Genomic DNA, 17,238 nt, shown 5'->3' with positions numbered 1-17,238 from the left:
AGATTCCCTCATCTTCAGATGGAGAAATGATTAAACCCATCCCGTGTTAAAAACAAAACAACTGTAAAGAAACTTGAATGGAGTGCACTTTTGAATGCTCAGTATTGAGGTTTCATCGACTCAAAATGTCACCTGAGTTGACTGAAAGATCAAAACCTAATGAGGATGTGTTAAAAGACAACGTCAACAAGCCACACTGAGGGTCAGTATTCACACCAGCAGACCTGCTGAACTTGTCTGTCGGACTCTTGCATCCTTTGAACCACAGCAACAGCACAATAGATATCCTGTCGAGAACAACAGCCGTTTGTTCATTAGTTAGAGAATCAGGAGTGGAGGTCGGAGCCTTAATGTGTTATCTCCACCTCCACAGCAAACATAAACTCGCTGACAGGTGTAAAATGTAAAGAGAGCAGGAGATCTACCTGTCTGCACAGGGAATCCTGAAGGTCAAGGTGATTCCATACACAAACATCACATCAGGATCTGTTACCCTCTTGCAGATTGTTCTCTAGATTAAAGGAAAGCACCACTGAATACAACATTCAGACTAAAGAGCTCTGTGTGTGGACAAAGGGAAACTGAAAAAGAAACATACCCAATGAAAACCTTGCCATGAAAAGGAAAGCTCACCTCTGAATCAACAATTCTCTGAACTCTAGTATCGCCAAGACATTTTTTCTCAGAGAACTGCTGCTCACTGGAGATTTTCCCTCGGACCATTCAGGTGCATGTTTTAAAGAGCAGGCTAAAGACCTTTTTAGCTTAGCTTTGGTTGAATATTTATGTATTCACATTTATTTTAGTAGCCTAGGCTTCTTATTTCATGTTTATTTATATCTGCCCTCATTATTTTATTGTGTGTCTTATACATACGGTACGTAAGTTTTATCCATGTATGAATTTTAGGACCCCAGCGTTTCCTCTGGGGAGCCCTCTGCTCTGTGTGGTTGCAGGGGCCTGTCACATTTAGGTTCCTGGTGGAGGTTGGTGTTTGCTACACCTCTCCTCTGGGCTTGTGTCAGTGTCCTGTGGCTGTAGCCAGCTCTCTGCTCCCGGTGCAGACAGCTCCTCTGAAAGTGCTTTCCTAACTGGTTTATCTGTACTCAACCTGATTCTCTGTAAACCCTAGAAGGGGTTGTGTGTGAAAAATCCCATCGGCAGTTTGTGAAATAACCATGTCACATTAAATCCTCTCTCTTTTTAATTCTGATGGATGCTCATTTTGGACTTCAGTAAATATTTTTAATGAGTGGTTGAACAGGTGTTCAGATAAGGTGCATGTGTTGCTGTTTTCTTTGCTGCTATAAATGAACATGCTGCAAGCGTCATTGTCACCTCAATAAAAACCACAGCAATAAGGAAACTTTTTTAATTTGCATGATTATATTTGACATTTAGTTTTCTTTTTTTTACAAAAATGAATAAAATGCTATTTTAAATCATATGAAAATTATAGTTTGTTTTTTGAAAGGAATCTTTCAGCCCAAACTTAGGGAACCACTGATCTTGTGATCCAGAGGTGACTTTTAGCGTGGGTCTTGTGTTGAAAATCAGTTTGAATTGTCCTTATAAATTCTCCCCTATAGTTTTAAAATGGGTTAAGATCTTAAAGTTGTCAAGCGTGTGCCTGGCCAGTGTTTGCATCTTATGAAGATCTACTAAAAAAAACCCATAAACAATAATTACAGGATACAAGAGTTTACAGAATAACCTTTTTATTTCATTTAGCTAATAATGTCAATTTTCTATGAACATGTTACCTTGACCACACCAAAATCAAAAATGTCTGTAAAAACCATGAGTGCACATTTCTGTTAATACAATAGACATGGAAAATAGTCACTCTTATGTGAGTGAAGACGAATGAAAACTAATCATGTCCTTCCTCTGATTACGTCAAACTGACTACTTCTACCTCAACAGAGTTTAAGTGTTGTCACTTTATGGTCAGTTTACAGAGCTCCTGTGTTGAAATCATCATCCAGCGTAGTCATCATTTCTTCAAAGGCAGGAGGCTCAGTGTTGATTTTAGTAGCAGAGAAAGAGGAGAAAGCTTTTTGTCTTTTTTGTTATATTTGATCCTACCTGTTATAACAACTGTGTCTGTTGAGCTTGTTAATGTTGAGACCAAGATGAAATTACTTTCAGTAACAATCCAATCTGTCTGTGGGACGCAAGGTGAGTAATGACATTTCTGCTTCAGAATTAATTACACATACTAAGAAATAAAAACATTAAGAAAACAACAATGCAAAAAAAATATTTTCTGACTTGTATTTAAGCTCAACAAAAGATGGCCTCAACTCTCCTTTAAGCATGTCAAGCAGTTCTGTGTTTGTTATCACCTGGTGTTCCTTTTTTCGGTTTCTGTTGTGATGTTATTCTGATAAATGACACCGTCTACTCTGGTTGTTGTTACATTTCCAGCCACAGTTCAACATCCTTTCCCAAAGGTAAGAGTAAACCGTTCAGCCTTTAAGAACAAATTAAATTATAAATCACAGAGGGGAAGAGCAGGAAGGTTAAAAACATGTAGATAGGATTTCCCAAGCTCCCACGGGACTATCATTAGGACACAGAGGAGATTGGGTTAAGAGGTGAGCCCATTTGAGTTAGCACCTTGTCCAGCCACTGAAGAGGCCCATGCAGGTGCACCTCTATCCAGCAGGGGGTGCTGGTGACATCTTGTCTGTGATACTCTGCACCCCAGCCCTGTGAGGAGACAGATGACGCTGAATTATTATTACATCTGCTTGTTGAGAAGAGAAATAATGCGGCTTGTACTGCTGTGTCCGCTGTGTGCTCCTCTCCCAGCGAAGCCTTACCTTGACAAAGCTCATCCTAATGGTGCACATCTTAGTGAGCTCATAGACGGCCTCAAAGCCGTGGTTGACTGACTGCGCCAGAAGCTGAGCAAACTCCTGGTTGTTGAAAATCTTAAGGCTACATCCACTGGGGATCTTGCAGACAGTGGTGGGATGGAAGCCGTGATGGTAATTACAGTTTCGGCTCTGCACAAAGATGCTGGTGTCACTGAGGCACTCTGCATACACCTCCCCGCCCACGTAGTACAGGTGCACTCCTGATGAACAGACACACACACACACAATAGCCCGGTTATTAGACCAGCCTTCATTAAACCTCACTAACATACCCCATCAGCTGTATGTGGCTGTGGACAAACCTTTGCCAATGTGTCTCCGGGTATTCTCGATTGTAGAGTTGCGGTTGACATTGGAAAGCAGCCCCAGGCAGAAGCGGTTCTTGTTGTTTGAAGGGTCGGTGAAGCCGTCCACCAGTACACTGGTTGACGAAGCATGGTAAGCCTCACCTACACGATTGTTCAGTTCATAGTAGACGATAGAGCACCAGTGGCTTGGCTCCTCATACTCCACTGGTTGAACATCTGTGAAAAAGAGACAACAGGCATGTTTGAGGACGCAGGTTTACTGAGAACTCACAGTGCGTTAGCCCTGAAATGAGGAAAACTGAGGGAGGTGAGTCAAACCTGGTCCAGAAAGAGAGGTTACAGGAGTTCTAAGTCAGTTGCTGTAATCAAACCCTAAATTTCCCTCTCTGAAAGTTTCTCTCCGTCATTCAGTCTGTATCGTGTGTGTAGACACAGATGTAAAGTTTGTTAAATCTGTTCTTTAAGGAGCCAATAGATGAAGGAGCCATGTTAATCTGCAGAGTTACTTTAATCATGACAACTGGAGTGTTTCTTCTTTTTTGAATTCAATCGAGTATCTGCCTCAGATCACTAACGTCACCTGTAATGAGCGTGCTCTTACACCAGAGCATGCAGGTGGTCTTTCGGTGTGATTCATTGAAAAACAGGATATAGGTGAGAGGACTATTGTGTGTGTGAAACCGTTTTATGCCTGAATACAGCAAACAGTAATGTAACAAGGATAATAAGAAAAGGATATTTTTGGGCTAAGTTTTTTAAAATTTTTTTTTTACCTTTCTGTAGTCTGTTTAGTTAGACACCTTTAATAGTTTTAGGTTGGAGGGTGCTTCTTTTTGCCTTTTCTGTCGAAACTACTTACATGTATTTCTTTTTCATGCGATTACAAGTTCACCTCTCTCCAACCCGATACGATCCATTTAAAAACAAGTCTGACAGCACACAAGTTTTCAGTCGTGCTACCAATGTAATTTAATGTTAGATGATTAAAATTAGGGCTGTCATTTTAACTGGTCAATTAGATTAATTCATTACACTGCAAATTAACACGTTATAAAAATTAACGCAGATTAATCTGGATCCCAAATCCGTGGTGGGTTCAAAAATGCACTTATTTTCAAGTGTCTGGCATTAACAAACCCTATTCAAAAGCTGTAAAAAAGTGGTGTTTTTGTCAGATTCTCAGATTTCAAACGGTCCCTGAATATATCACACGTGACGTCAGCAACCTGCTTTAAACCGGCGGGGAAGCGAGAGTGATTTTTGGGGGACTGCTGTCCACATCTCGTTTATTCACACGTCCTTTTTTGAAAATCTATAGAAAATCAACCGTTTGCTCTAGCTCAATTCTGTAAAAAACAGATAATTCTACACTCTTTGCTGCATTAAAGAAGCCCTGAATGATCGATATTTGTCCTGTAAATAAATCTAAAGAATTCTTTGAAAATTTGCTTCCATCTTCCTAGTGTCATGTTTCAGCTTGAGGATGCTCTGCACCAATAAGAAACAGTTTGTGTGTTCAGAGCATGTTAAACTGAAAATACTTCACTTTTCTTTGATCCAAGACTTGAATAAAGTGTTTTGTACATAGTTCCTCACAGTTTTTAGCCTTTAGCCCTGGTTCTCCTGACCTCATAGAAGTATAGAAGTTCATATTGCAGTGAAAAATTAGTCCACATCGAGTAAAAATGTGACAGAAGCAAAAAACGTCCTAAAAATCAAATCAGCTTATCTTAGGTGCAGGACTGTGTAGATTTTGTAAAGATAGAACCATAAAACTTTTTTCATGTGTTCCTTATGCCTCAGGGTACCTAAAAATGTGTTGTATTTATTCCCACCGTATTTTTTTTTTATGTCTGTTAATGTAATTTTAATGTCCCGGAATTCAATTCTTTATTTTGGGACCTTAAGCAGATATGAGATTAAAATGTGATTAATTAGATTAATTAATTACAAATCCTGTAATTAATTCGATTATTTTTTTTAATCGCCTGACAGCACTAACTAAAATACATTCAAACTAAATCATTACCTCAAACAGCTGTTTTCTCTCAGGATATAGAGTCTTACTCAACGAAGTCTGACTGCGTAAGACACCATTGTGTTGAGTTGTTGTATAAGAGCTCTTTGAGATCATCTTTTTACAGCACCACAGGTGCTGAACAGTGGGTCAATCTCAGAGTCGATCGATTGGGCTCAAATCCGCTGTTTTATAACCATTAACTCGTACTCTCTGATCTGAGAGTAAATCAAGTTCAAAGTTTCGACTCCGTTTGTTGAACCTGCTTTTTGGGCATTGAGTGAATAACAACAGGTGGGTCAAAAACTGAAGGGGCGATTTTTTTCCTGTTCACATAAAAGATCTAAATGAAATAAAACGCCTCAAGATGCATCTTATAGAGGCAACTACTGCTGCAGTTATTTTGATTTGAAAGGAGATCAATCTGAATCTTCTCATCAGCACCAAACATTTTCTGTGTTTCTCAGCACAGATCTGATGTCAGTGTAAGTGTGTGCACTGCTCACCCCCTCTGTTGATGGTGGCTGGAGCCATGGTGCTACATGTTTCCATGGACTGGCTCTCCTGACCCAGCTGTTCATCAGGGGGCATGTAGGCCGGGGGCGGGGTGTCAGCTGGTAGATAAAGTGCAGAGAAAGAGGATGAGACCAGTAAAGTAAAAAACTGAATCTTTAACGTATAGCACTCAAAATGTCTCTGTGTACACTGTGTTTGTGTACATGTTAATGTCTGTGGTCAAATTGTTTGATAACACTGTCCTACTCGATCTCTTTAGACCCCACAGTGAAGGAATCAGAGGTCACAGGGGGAGGACAGTTTGTATTAACACCCATGAAGGAGTACGTAGAGTTTACCTGGGAGCTGGAATGGACTGGATGGCCCCGAGCTGGCAGGAGAGTTTGGATAAGTACCACTGCTGGCTGGTGAAGAAGGGTACGGCGACAAGGGGGAGATGGGAAAGGAACTGCCCCCACCTCCTCCACTGGTGCTGCTGCCCCCGCTGTGTGGCTGCTGGAAGGACTCGGGAAAGGTGGCGTTGAGTGGCATGTGTGGCTCATTGTGGGTGAGATTGCGGAATTGTACGAGCAGGCTGTGCTGGGGGTTGAACTCGCTGTGCCGTGGTACGAGGACAGGAGGGAGCACTGGGTGGAGGACAGAGGATCAGTAAATAAGTCGACTTTGATATTTATACACAACATTGGCATGGTATTTTCTTCTTTTCAAATGAGCTGATCATTTTATTTCAGGAGGTGACATCTAACTAACACACACACCTTCCCCTAAAACCCTGGCTTAAGTTTGGCTTATGTGCTGGAATAGTCAATCCTTGTAAATAATGTGTTCTTCCTGTTATTGACAAAGACGGGCAGTGTTCTTGGCACACTCTTGGAAAATTAGCCTTGGTGCCAAATCACACTTTGTGTCACAAGGACTGATGCTGGCATTTCTTTTCTTGGTGAGGGTATGTCTACAAGTTTCTTACACAAACTGACAAACCATAAAACAGGCAAGCATCATCATTGACATGCCTTTATGTATCTGTATCAGTCTTTTACTCTCACTTCACTTCTAGAATAAAAAATATGTAAACAAGAAGCTGGAGATGAAGACACACGCAGAATAGAAGCACTCATCCACATTATAAACAGTCTGTATCTTCACCACAGTGAGTTTTTGTGGACTAAAGTGCAGAATCATGCTGTGATCATGTAAATCAAAGTATGTAGAGATGTAAACTATGTATTGAATCATATAATGGACAAGACAGGAACAACAGGAGAGACTGAGCCACTTACTGAGTACAACACAAAGCATGACAACTGGTATTTCTCCTGAGCCTGTGATGCTCCTGCTCTCCTTCATTTCCAACAGGCTCACAGTTTAAACCTCGAGGTGTGTTAAAAAGCAGTATCATTTCAAACTGAGTTAAAGGATAATTTCGGTTTATACAGCTCTTACATTGTTTATAGAATGAAGTAGAACAAAATACTCACCCAGAAGGTTTTCCTGATCCAAGCAGTGCTTCGGGAGATATTTAGATCCAAAATCGTGCAGCGGACTTCCGTATAATGAGATCCATCGGGGCATAGACAGCGCCGCTCCTAAAACTACATTAATCGTCCAAAAACTCATGTTTTTCACCAATATTCCATCATGGTCTGCTCCGGGTTAGTCCTCTGCTGCAGTCTGTGTCACTCCAGACAGTGCTGTGTGACTGTAATGACCTCTGAACTGACGTAGACTTTGTTTACATTTGTCCCTCAAAGAAAGGAGGAAGTGGAGTCAGTTCTCATGAGAGCTGACTCTCCAGTACTCTCTAGGGGGGAAGCAGGAAGTACTGGAGAGTACTCCAGTACTTGCTGGAGAGCCGACTCCTTTCTTTGAGGGACAAACGTAACAAAGTCTTTGTCAGTTCAGAGGTCATTACAGCCAAACAGCGCTGTCTGGATTGACACAGACTGCAGCAGAGGACTAACCCGGAGCGGACCATGATGGAATATTGGTGAAAAACATGAGTTTTTGGACGATTAATGCAGTTTTAGGAGCGGAGCTGTCTATGCCCCGATGGATCTCATTATACGGAAGTCCGATGCACAATTTTGGATCTAAATATCCCCCGAAGCACTGCTTGGATCAGGAAAACCTTCTGGTTGAGTATTTTGTTTTACTTAATTCTATAAACAATGTAAAAGCTGTATAAACCAAACTTATCCTTTAAAGACAAATTTAAAATCACACCTGTGTTCTCAGTTAGACATGAGCCAACAGTTTAAAAAGAGTCATGAAGGTCGTGTTGTTTTGTCACCGTCACTTCTTCAGCCTACTGCAGCGAGAACTAGAGAGTAAATACTCTGCACTGATGCAGCGTCTCTGGTCAATCAGTTTCATTCACGGCCATAGAAACACCTCAAGTGTGACACCCATATTGCAGAATTTTCTGCCTTCTAAGTGACAGACTTACAAGGACGGAATAGTTTTTTTTTTGCACACCAAGACTCAGATAGTCGGGCTGGATTTCACTTCCCATGCACACAGATGAGCCTTGGTCAATGCCACCCACTACCCTGTAGCCAGCTCACTTGCCCTCACTAGTATCATTTTTTGGTAGGGACTATACGCTGCAGATAGTGACACATCACAAGAAACTCTGACCCAGCGGTCTGACCATCACAGTTTGACAAAGACAAATTGTTCAGCTGCTGCTTAAGGTATCCCATCCACTGATGAGTGCATTAAAAAGAGACGAGTAAATATTTCACTTCATTATTGAAAATAAAACAGAGGTACCCACCAGGACTCTCAACTCGTTTGTAGTGATACGGGTTTATGCAGACCTCCTTCTGTTTGGAACCAAACGGGTACTCGCACACCTCCAGAGGCTTGAGCTCATGGTGGGACTGAAGGTCCGGCCAGCGCCACACTCTGCAGTAGATGACGTGAGGCAGACCTTTCCGATGGGAAACCTGTAGCCGGCCATCCAATGATCTTGGAATGGTTACACACTTGCTGGGCTGCCCCGGGCAGCTGAGGGCTTTCTCCAGATCCTCCATCGCTCCTTTTTTCTTCTTCAGCTTCTTCACCAGAGCGTCCACGGCTTTCTCTGCCCATTTCTCCTCCTCGTCTCCCTGCTTCCATCCAAGCAGGCGCTTGACTGCTGGGCTCGTGAAGGAGAAGAGGCTGGACATTGAGGTCATGTTGTAGGCTGGATTATAGGTAGAAAAGGAGGACTCACTCCTGGGGGGACCAAGGGGGTCCAAAGTTCTTAACCACCAAGTTTACAGTGAACAGTGAAACCTAAAACATACGAAAGGGAAGTAAAGTAAGATCAGCGATGAGGGGGCAGGGGAGTGGGAGGGGTGGGGGTTGGAGTATTAGAGACCAAAAGAGATAAGGGGTGTGGTGGAGGAGGCTGTAGCCTTGTCTGACCAACAAGGACAGGAAGCAGGGGAGGAATGGGAGTCAGCAAGCAGGACACAGCTGCTGCTGCTCAGGAAGGGCCCTGTAGCACGCTGTCCACAGTTTGGTCACCACCCTCACAGACGGGAGGAGGAGGAGGAGGAGCAGGCTGCAGCTGTGATCAGGACTTCAGTCAAACCGTCCAGAGCAGGTAAACAGGCAAGAAACAGTCCATCAATTACTGGTTGGTTTCCAACTCCAGTCTGCAGAACAGAAAAGAAAAAAGGAGACACATTCAATGTGATTACATAAACATCAAAATGATTGACAAGATGTAAACCAGTGACTATTAATGTGAAGGCCAGTGAAACCTGTGAATTGGGGAAGACTAGAAGATGAAAAGTGACGGTCAGCAAAACACCCGTTTCCCCCTGATAAGACCAGGGAGTAACGTCTGAAGTCCCGCAGGATCCTCTCACCATCTGAAAGCTCAGCCCAGCAATAACCAGCAACTGGAGTAACACTGCCAAAGTGGTGCAACTGGGGGCACTAATTATGCATCATTAATACGCCCGAGCTCATAAACGCCACGCTACATGAATCCGTACATTTTTAGTCATTTCTATTCAGTGTTTTAATTCTTTGTCTCAAATCTTTCCGTCACTGAAACCAGCCCTCACACCTAATTTAATACTCAGACTATAGCTGAAACGATTCCTCGAATGATTCGAGGTACTCGATTACAAAAAATACACGAGTAATTTTCTCCGCCTCAAGGAATTGTTTATTTTATAAAAAAAGATCAAAGAGTGGTTTTTCAAATAGAGCTGAGGCCATATTAAGAGAGTTTTCAGATCCCTCAAGCTACCTCTTATACAAAATAGCAACTAGCAACAAATCTAGCTTCTTTTCTGGAGTTCGGAGACTAATGGGTCATTCTACGAAGCGGGTGCCATTGGGGTCCGCAGTATTTGATGAGATGTACAAGGCACAAAAAAATGTGTCAAAGCGTGTTTACAAATTTTGGAGCTACCAAAGCAAGTGCTCTTATTGACATGCTGTATCAGAAAATTCTATTTCTTAAAGAGAAAAAATTTCATTCGAAAAATAACTGATCTTTAACTAAACAAAAATGTATTTTATCAGATTACTCGATTAATCTGATGGGATTTTCAGTAGAGTACTCGAATACTAAATTATTTGATAGCTGCAGCCCTAAATTAGACTGCTTTAAATAATTCAATCTGAATCCATAACTCAAAAAAGGAATAAAGCGAAGTCAAAGGCTTCTTATTCTACTGTTTTTAATCCTTCTCCGAGAACATTTCCGTAACATCACCACCACATGATGACAGGAGTTCCCCCTGGCCATGGAAGCAGTAAGGAAGCAGGTGTACAGCACAAATCTGCTTCATCCCACGAAGCTACATCTGACCTCAACACCGCTACAGCACAGAGGTATATCCAGGGTTTCTGCAACATGGAAATGATCGTGGTGCACGCCCACACCAAAATAAAAGCCACAATGCCTTCAGAATTTTGAATTTTTTCCCTGATAATTTAAATGTGAATCAGACTGTAAAGGGCTCTTTTACATGCAACCAAACTTGCCCTGCCCCCACATATCTATTTAAGGCCCAAACAGAGGAATTTCTCAATACAAACCAGAATTCAGAAACTAGTGTTTTCTTGAAAGTTTGACATACAAGACTCTGCTGGGCCATGTTTAAAATGAAGGGTAAACTGTGTTAGTTTATTCGCGTTGAGAATTTGCTTTTTTAAAGACTTTGCTCTTTATGACAAAGATCTTGGATAGTGTGTCTTCACTGTTTAGCTCCTGAATGTTTAACACATTATAACTTTAAAAACACACTTTAGGAGCTTTCCTTACAGCAGCGGGAAAGAAAAGCAGGCTGTGCCGAGGAATAGCCATTATTCTCTGTCAAAGTCACAGAGACATTACGCTCCACTCTGGGCTGGTATGAAGCCCTCAGTGACTACGATCCGTGGAGCAACAGGAAGCAGATCTCATCCTGGACAGGACCCAAGAGTTGGTCTAATTTAATGACATCAGAGCTGAGCTGTTACACATCCTCAGTCTTCCTCTGTCTTTTTGATTTATCATAACTTTCATCATTCCTGTCATTTTGTTGGAAACTAAAAACATTTAGTAAAAAAATGTTTGTGAAACATATGGTACGTAACATTTCTCACAGAATGATCAATACTTGAGACAGTCGCATTGTCGGATAATCTTACAGTTTGGCTCCAATCTAAAATATGTGGTAATGCATAGGCCTGTCACGATAACAAATTTTGCTAGACGATAATTTTCCAAAATATTATTGCTGATAAACGATATTATTGTCAATATTATTTTGATTTTTTTTCCATTTTTTCATTGATGTAATTATGATAAAGGATAATAAAGTGAGTACACCATATCAAAAGCAAGAAACTTAACTGTAATTAAAAGGTCAGGATCTTTTAAATAAAATAAATTAAACAAAAAATAGAATAAATTTAACAAGAGAGAAAAAATACAATGAAAATGAAATGGACTCTCTTTTAGAAAAAAATACATGTCAATGAAAATAATTAATACTAATCAAAAACAATAAAATATAGACCCTGTCTCTAAAGACCTGTAGCTGTCTTTGAGCGCCCACCATTTGACGCTTTTATTTCTATTTACTTTGCCGACCAAAAGCCTCAGTAAGAGCAGACTGTCAAAGAACAAGGCTCCGCTGCACCTCTCCTTCTTCTTCTTCATCGCCACTATTTTCAAACAAATGCGACATATCAGCTCGTTGGTGCTCATGAGCTCACACTTTGTTCATTCTGATAAAAAAACAAAATATTCCCACACTGGGACTGTGGCAGGCGGCTTAAGAACCGTATCTTTCGTGCCATCACTCATATTAGTGTGCGTTTCCTCCTTACTCCTCAGGACGCTCACTTCAGCTCTCTCTCTGTGTACACGCGAGCAGCCCCGTCGCAAAAGATGCTTAAGATCGCATTTTTGACAGATGCTCACTCCGCTATAAATCCGCTATAGAACCTATGCACCCCGATGTTAAGAAAGATAGACGTAGTGAGCCATCTTCTCATTCAGCCTCTTTGGTCGAAAGAGAGGAGGAAAACAAACATGCATGCACGTGTCAGTTTATCGAGGCTGGCAAACTTACCGAGGACATTTTTCTTTATCGTTCTGTTAATTGATTTATTGATTATCGTGATGCAGCATTTTTTCTTATTTAATATACAGGTGCAAGTATTTTCTTCAGAGAAAGTCAAAAACCACTTCAACAAAGCAGACACCAATAATGTCAGTCCTTTTTACCTGAGACCCAGCTCATCAGCATTTCCACATGACACTATGAGAGGCAGAGCGGCCTCTGCTGCACTCCCTCATTAACGATTTATGAGTTAATTGCTGAGAAGGGCAAAGAAAAGTGGAATATTTAAAGCTAATGGTCGCAGCAGAATGGATATTTGTTGGCGGTGTGACAGCATGAAGCATGTGATCTCCTAATGATAATAATTCATACACATAAATAATAGATGGGACCTGGGCTGGAGTCTAAACTCAAAGTGTAAAAGCTTATTGATGCACGTTGACATTCAAGCCCTCAGTCCACACACAGAGGTGGTCTGAAGGCATCTGTTCACATTGGCCTGACCGTGTGTGCTCTCATGTGTGCTGACCAACAAACATGTTGAGGAACACACACCTCCTCCTGCTTCTCAAATACAACTTATCTAATGTTTCTCTGCTACATCTTGTGGAAATCTTTCATTCTTCTGAACTCTTTCCAACATGTGGCGACACACTTCTGGTGTTGGATAATGTGTGAAAATAGTGACTAACTACGTAAAGTCTCTACTTGATCAATGAGGAAGACTGTGTATGATTTATTAACGTGTTTGAGAAGGAAAAAGTCAAAGATGTGATCAGGGATTGGCTTCTTCAAATATTTAATGTAAAAACCTCTGAACACTGTGTTTCTCATGCTTTTTGTCTTGTTGCATCAACGTTAGGATCTGTCCTGTGTTTCCGTGTAAAACCCTTAAATAATGCACGATCAATGCCTCCACATGCTGTGAATGACACACAGAGGGCTGAACACAAGCAAAGATCATCAGAGCAGCTCAGATATGAGTCATAACCTGGATCTATAGTAATCATGTTGATCTATTTCTCTGTTATTCACTGTGATCAGATGATCCACACTCAGGTCATTATAATCCAAAGATAAACCACAGAGCTTACACAGCAGGAACCCCATGCTTCAAATTATCAAATCAGATTTTTACATCATCACATTTCAGTCCATGCCAAACAAATTATGATGTGGGGTTTGTAAACCCATATGAAAAACTGAAAGAACATATCTCAAATAAAAGATATCTTTTTTTTAAAAGGTTAGTAACATGGCTGGGCACAAAAGGAGCATTATAGAAATATTTTGTGCTTAAACCCATTTTAGATAGACTGGGGTGTAGGACAGGTACCTTTCACATTTGAAACGATACGGTACTGATGCTCAGTGCCTGGCAATTGGTAGCGTTACTCATCGGTACCAATTGTCTGTTCTTTTTATGTGTTTATTTGGTAGTAAATATTAATTTGCTTAATAATAAAATCACATTTTTTTTTCATTTGAACATATCTATTTCTCAATAAACTTGCAATGCAGTGTTCATGTCTATGTCCATGGAAAATCGCCTACTCTTCCACTCCCTCACAGTCACAAGGATGCGTTTAGGTACCTGAACTTGGTACCTTTTGATTTTACAGGAATGGGTACTCGGTACTACAGACGGAATTAGGCCTGTCACGATAATCAATAAATCAATTAACCGAACGATAAATAAAAACATCCTCGGTAAGTTTGCTGGCCTCGATAAACTGACAAGTGCATGCATGTTTGTTTTCCTCCTCTCTTTCAACCAAAGATGCTGAATGAGGAGATGGCTCTCTACGTCTATCTTTCCTAACAACGGGGTGCATAGGTTCTATAGCGGATTTATAGCGGAGTGAGCATCTGTCAAATATGCGATCTTTAGCATCTTTTGGGGCTGCTCGCGCGTACACAGGGAAAGCTAAAGCGAGTGTCCTGAGGGGTAAGGAGGAAACACACACTGATATGAGTGATGGCACGAAAGATACGGTTCTTAAGCCGCCTGCCACAGTCCCAGTGTGGGAATATTTTGTTTTTTTATCAGAATGAACAAAGTGTGAGCTCATGAACACCAATGAGCTGATATGTCACGTTTGTTTGAAAATAGTGGCGACGAAGAAGAAGAAGAGGGAGGTCCCGTGAGACAGTAGTAATAAAGAACAACATATAAAACTGCCATGTTTTAATCTCCAGCTGACTTTGTGAAGACATCTTTCTTTTTGTTTGGAAAATGGCGTCACAAAAAAGTGTTGAAACAAAACCGTGTCATATTTATCTTCTTCATTTTGATTTATCTGCGGGGTACACTGTGTCACGTTGCTATGCTGTCACACTATTTGGTAGCATATGCAGCTTTCAGTATACAGCCTACACCCCGACTACTAAGAAGGGCACAGGTGGCTGCAGAAACGCAATCAAGATGAGGCTTTAGCGATCAGATCCATACCAAACTGTACTGATCCATACCAGATCACTTAATGGAAACAGGTCTTTATAAAGCCAGCACCTGTGACAGTGGGGATGCACAATAGCTCACTGTAGACTAATATAAATAAGGGGGCAACATTAATGCTAAAGATAAACACAGGCTCTGTAGCAACATATGCTGCCATCCAGCCACTGCCTTTTTCAGGAAACACCTTGCAGCAAGCGTATGCTGATCGACAATTTTCACAGCCTCATGAAAAAGAAGAGTCTGAGTGCAGTTAAGGTTTGGCACTTAAAAACATTTGGTGCATTATGACCTGTATAACACATACTGCTGAGCAGATGCAATGACACTAAGACCATATTTCACTTTCAAAACTCCAGAAACTAGTTTCCTCTGTTATCAAATGTTTACAGAGTGTTGAGTAAAAAAAGAGGTGGGCTAACAGAATGGTGGACATGCCTCGTGAAACATGTTGTTGGCATCAAATTTAAACAAGAATATATTTTTTATTCACAAGAAAGAATTTTTTTAAAGCTACAGAATTGTATATGTTGCCCTTAGGGCTGCAGCTATCGAATATTTTAGTATTCGAGTATTCTACTGAAAATCCCATCAGATTAATCGAGTAATCGGATAAAATACATTTTTGTTTAGTTAAAGAGCAGTTATTTTTCAAATGAAAAATTTTCTCTCAAAGAAATAGAATTTTCTGATACAGCATGTCAATAAGAGCACTTGCTTTGGTAGCTCCAAAATTTGTAAACACACTTTGACACATTTTTTGTGCCTTGTACATCTCATCAAATGTTGTGGACCCCAATGGCACCTGTTTCGTAGAATGACCCATTAGTCTCCAAACTCCAGAAAAGAAGCTAGATTTGCTGCTAGTTGCTATTTTGTATAAGAGGTAGCTTGAGGGATGAAATACCACTCTTTGATCTTTTTTAAAATTAAAATTAAACGATTCCTCGAGGCTGAGAAAATTACTAGAGTATTTTTTGTAATCGATTACCTCGAATCATTCAAGGAATCATATCAGCTCTAGTTGCCCTTGTGCTTTCAACTAAATGTATGTTTTAAATGAATGACAACCTATCAACCTAACACATTATTTGGCGTCATATTTTCAAGAAATTCCATGGGATTAATTATCACCTTAAAAACTTTCAAAGGGTTGCACAATACAGAATAAAACTGATGTCGCAATACTTTTTCTTTCTATATCTATTGCCATGTAAAAAAAAAAAAAGTCAGATTTCCTGAGCATTTGGGATGTGATACCCAAAAATACAACCGTTAGTGAAATATGATCAACTAGAGCTCTAAACTGACTTATTTTACCATTATTGTCTTAAAAATTGCACATTTTTTGTTTACACTGGAAGCTTGTATGCAAGAATTTTCGTACACTGATCTCAAAAACGCAAAGGTTTTTCACACACAGCAGCAAACTCATAGCTTAAGGAGTTTATTTGGATGATCACGAGGTTATGATTTATGCAGAGACGCGTTACTCCTCTGCCGCACATCCCTCCACAAAGACAGCAGATTAACAAAAAAGGGAATTTGTGAACATAAATATAAACCTTAATATGTGTCATTATGCGTAACGAGGTCTCGGCACTAACACTGACAGTAAAATTCGTGCACGACGCATGGGTGTATTGTTTGGTAAGTATGAAGTACATGAGGAAGACAATACGGGAAACCGAGTGTGTGGGAATGAGCAACACCCCCACCCCACCACCACCAGCAGCACCATTACCACCCCACAGAGGGAAAGAGACGCATCCCACGTTAAACAAACCTAAAAACAGTTCAAATACAGATAATATGAGCTACTTATAAACTTCATTTGATAAACAGAAAACACAATCTTACAGAACAGCTATTCCAGTAGCTTTGGCTACTTACAGTGTGTCGCTAGTGTAAGCAACCTCAAGAATTTGCTAACTAGCTTAGCTCATATCATAAGAACACAACTTGGTCAGTTTAAAATTACAGTTAAATAACTGTCACTGTTTCGATTAAAACCTCAAATATAAACTCTTTTCTTTTCGATTACTTAAAAACTGTACATTGGGTGTGTGTTAACTGATGAGGTAGGTTTATTTACCCTCCCTTTCTCTTCCTCCATTCCAGAAACTTTTGGAGCTCCTCACAACCGAAGCTAAGCTAAGCTAGCTGTTAGCCAGGGAAGTTATCGAGCCACTGCCCTGTGTGCCCTGCTGATGTAGCCCACTGGAGCACACTTAAACTTCACGAACGTTACGAGGAATAATCGTTTTCTCATACCTCCTAGCACTGTCCAAACTCCATGGACGCCGATTAGTGTTGTTTGGTCGTTGAAGGACAGTTTTCCCTTTCTTTAAGATCTTCTCTCGTTTTCAAACACTGCTTGCCTTTGTCTCTTCCATTCCTTATCCTCCAGATCCTGTACATACGTAGACCGGAGGGACGGAGCTCGTATCATTCCGCTTTCCTGACAAACTAGTGCTCACTTGGGTGCTGGAGC

At 40.7% G+C, this 17,238-nt stretch overlaps 1 protein-coding gene across 1 annotated transcript; it reads right to left on the bottom strand.

The window, feature by feature from the left end:
- Nucleotides 1-1,746: 1,746 nt before the first annotated feature.
- Nucleotides 1,747-17,238, bottom strand: smad5 (SMAD family member 5). The gene is made up of 7 exons (XM_074674381.1): nucleotides 17,019-17,238; nucleotides 8,503-9,370; nucleotides 6,065-6,352; nucleotides 5,717-5,824; nucleotides 3,188-3,409; nucleotides 2,829-3,085; nucleotides 1,747-2,715 (listed from the first exon to the last, which is right to left on the bottom strand). The coding sequence occupies exons 2-7, from the start codon at nucleotides 8,903-8,905 to the stop codon at nucleotides 2,572-2,574; spliced, it is 1,422 nt and encodes a 473-aa protein (XP_074530482.1). The 5' UTR covers nucleotides 8,906-9,370; nucleotides 17,019-17,238; the 3' UTR covers nucleotides 1,747-2,571.

This window comes from Halichoeres trimaculatus, unplaced genomic scaffold (assembly GCF_033239565.1).
Source record: "Halichoeres trimaculatus isolate MK-OKI-2021-1 unplaced genomic scaffold, fHalTri1.1 fHalTri1_scaffold_7, whole genome shotgun sequence".
Classification (NCBI taxonomy): domain Eukaryota; kingdom Metazoa; phylum Chordata; class Actinopteri; order Labriformes; family Labridae; genus Halichoeres; species Halichoeres trimaculatus.
This window is presented reverse-complemented; position numbering and strand designations above follow the sequence as displayed.

Bases quoted from the DNA above. Each gene is read 5' to 3' on its own strand.
- smad5 (XM_074674381.1), bottom strand. From the start codon at position 8,905: ATGACCTCAATGTCCAGCCTCTTCTCCTTCACGAGCCCAGCAGTCAAG. The intron at 5,825-6,064 runs GTAAACTCTACG...TTTATCTACCAG, and splicing joins CAGTCCATTCCAGCTCCCAG to CTGACACCCCGCCCCCGGCC. The intron at 3,410-5,716 runs GTGAGCAGTGCA...TCTTTTTCACAG, and splicing joins AGCCACCATCAACAGAGGGG to ATGTTCAACCAGTGGAGTAT.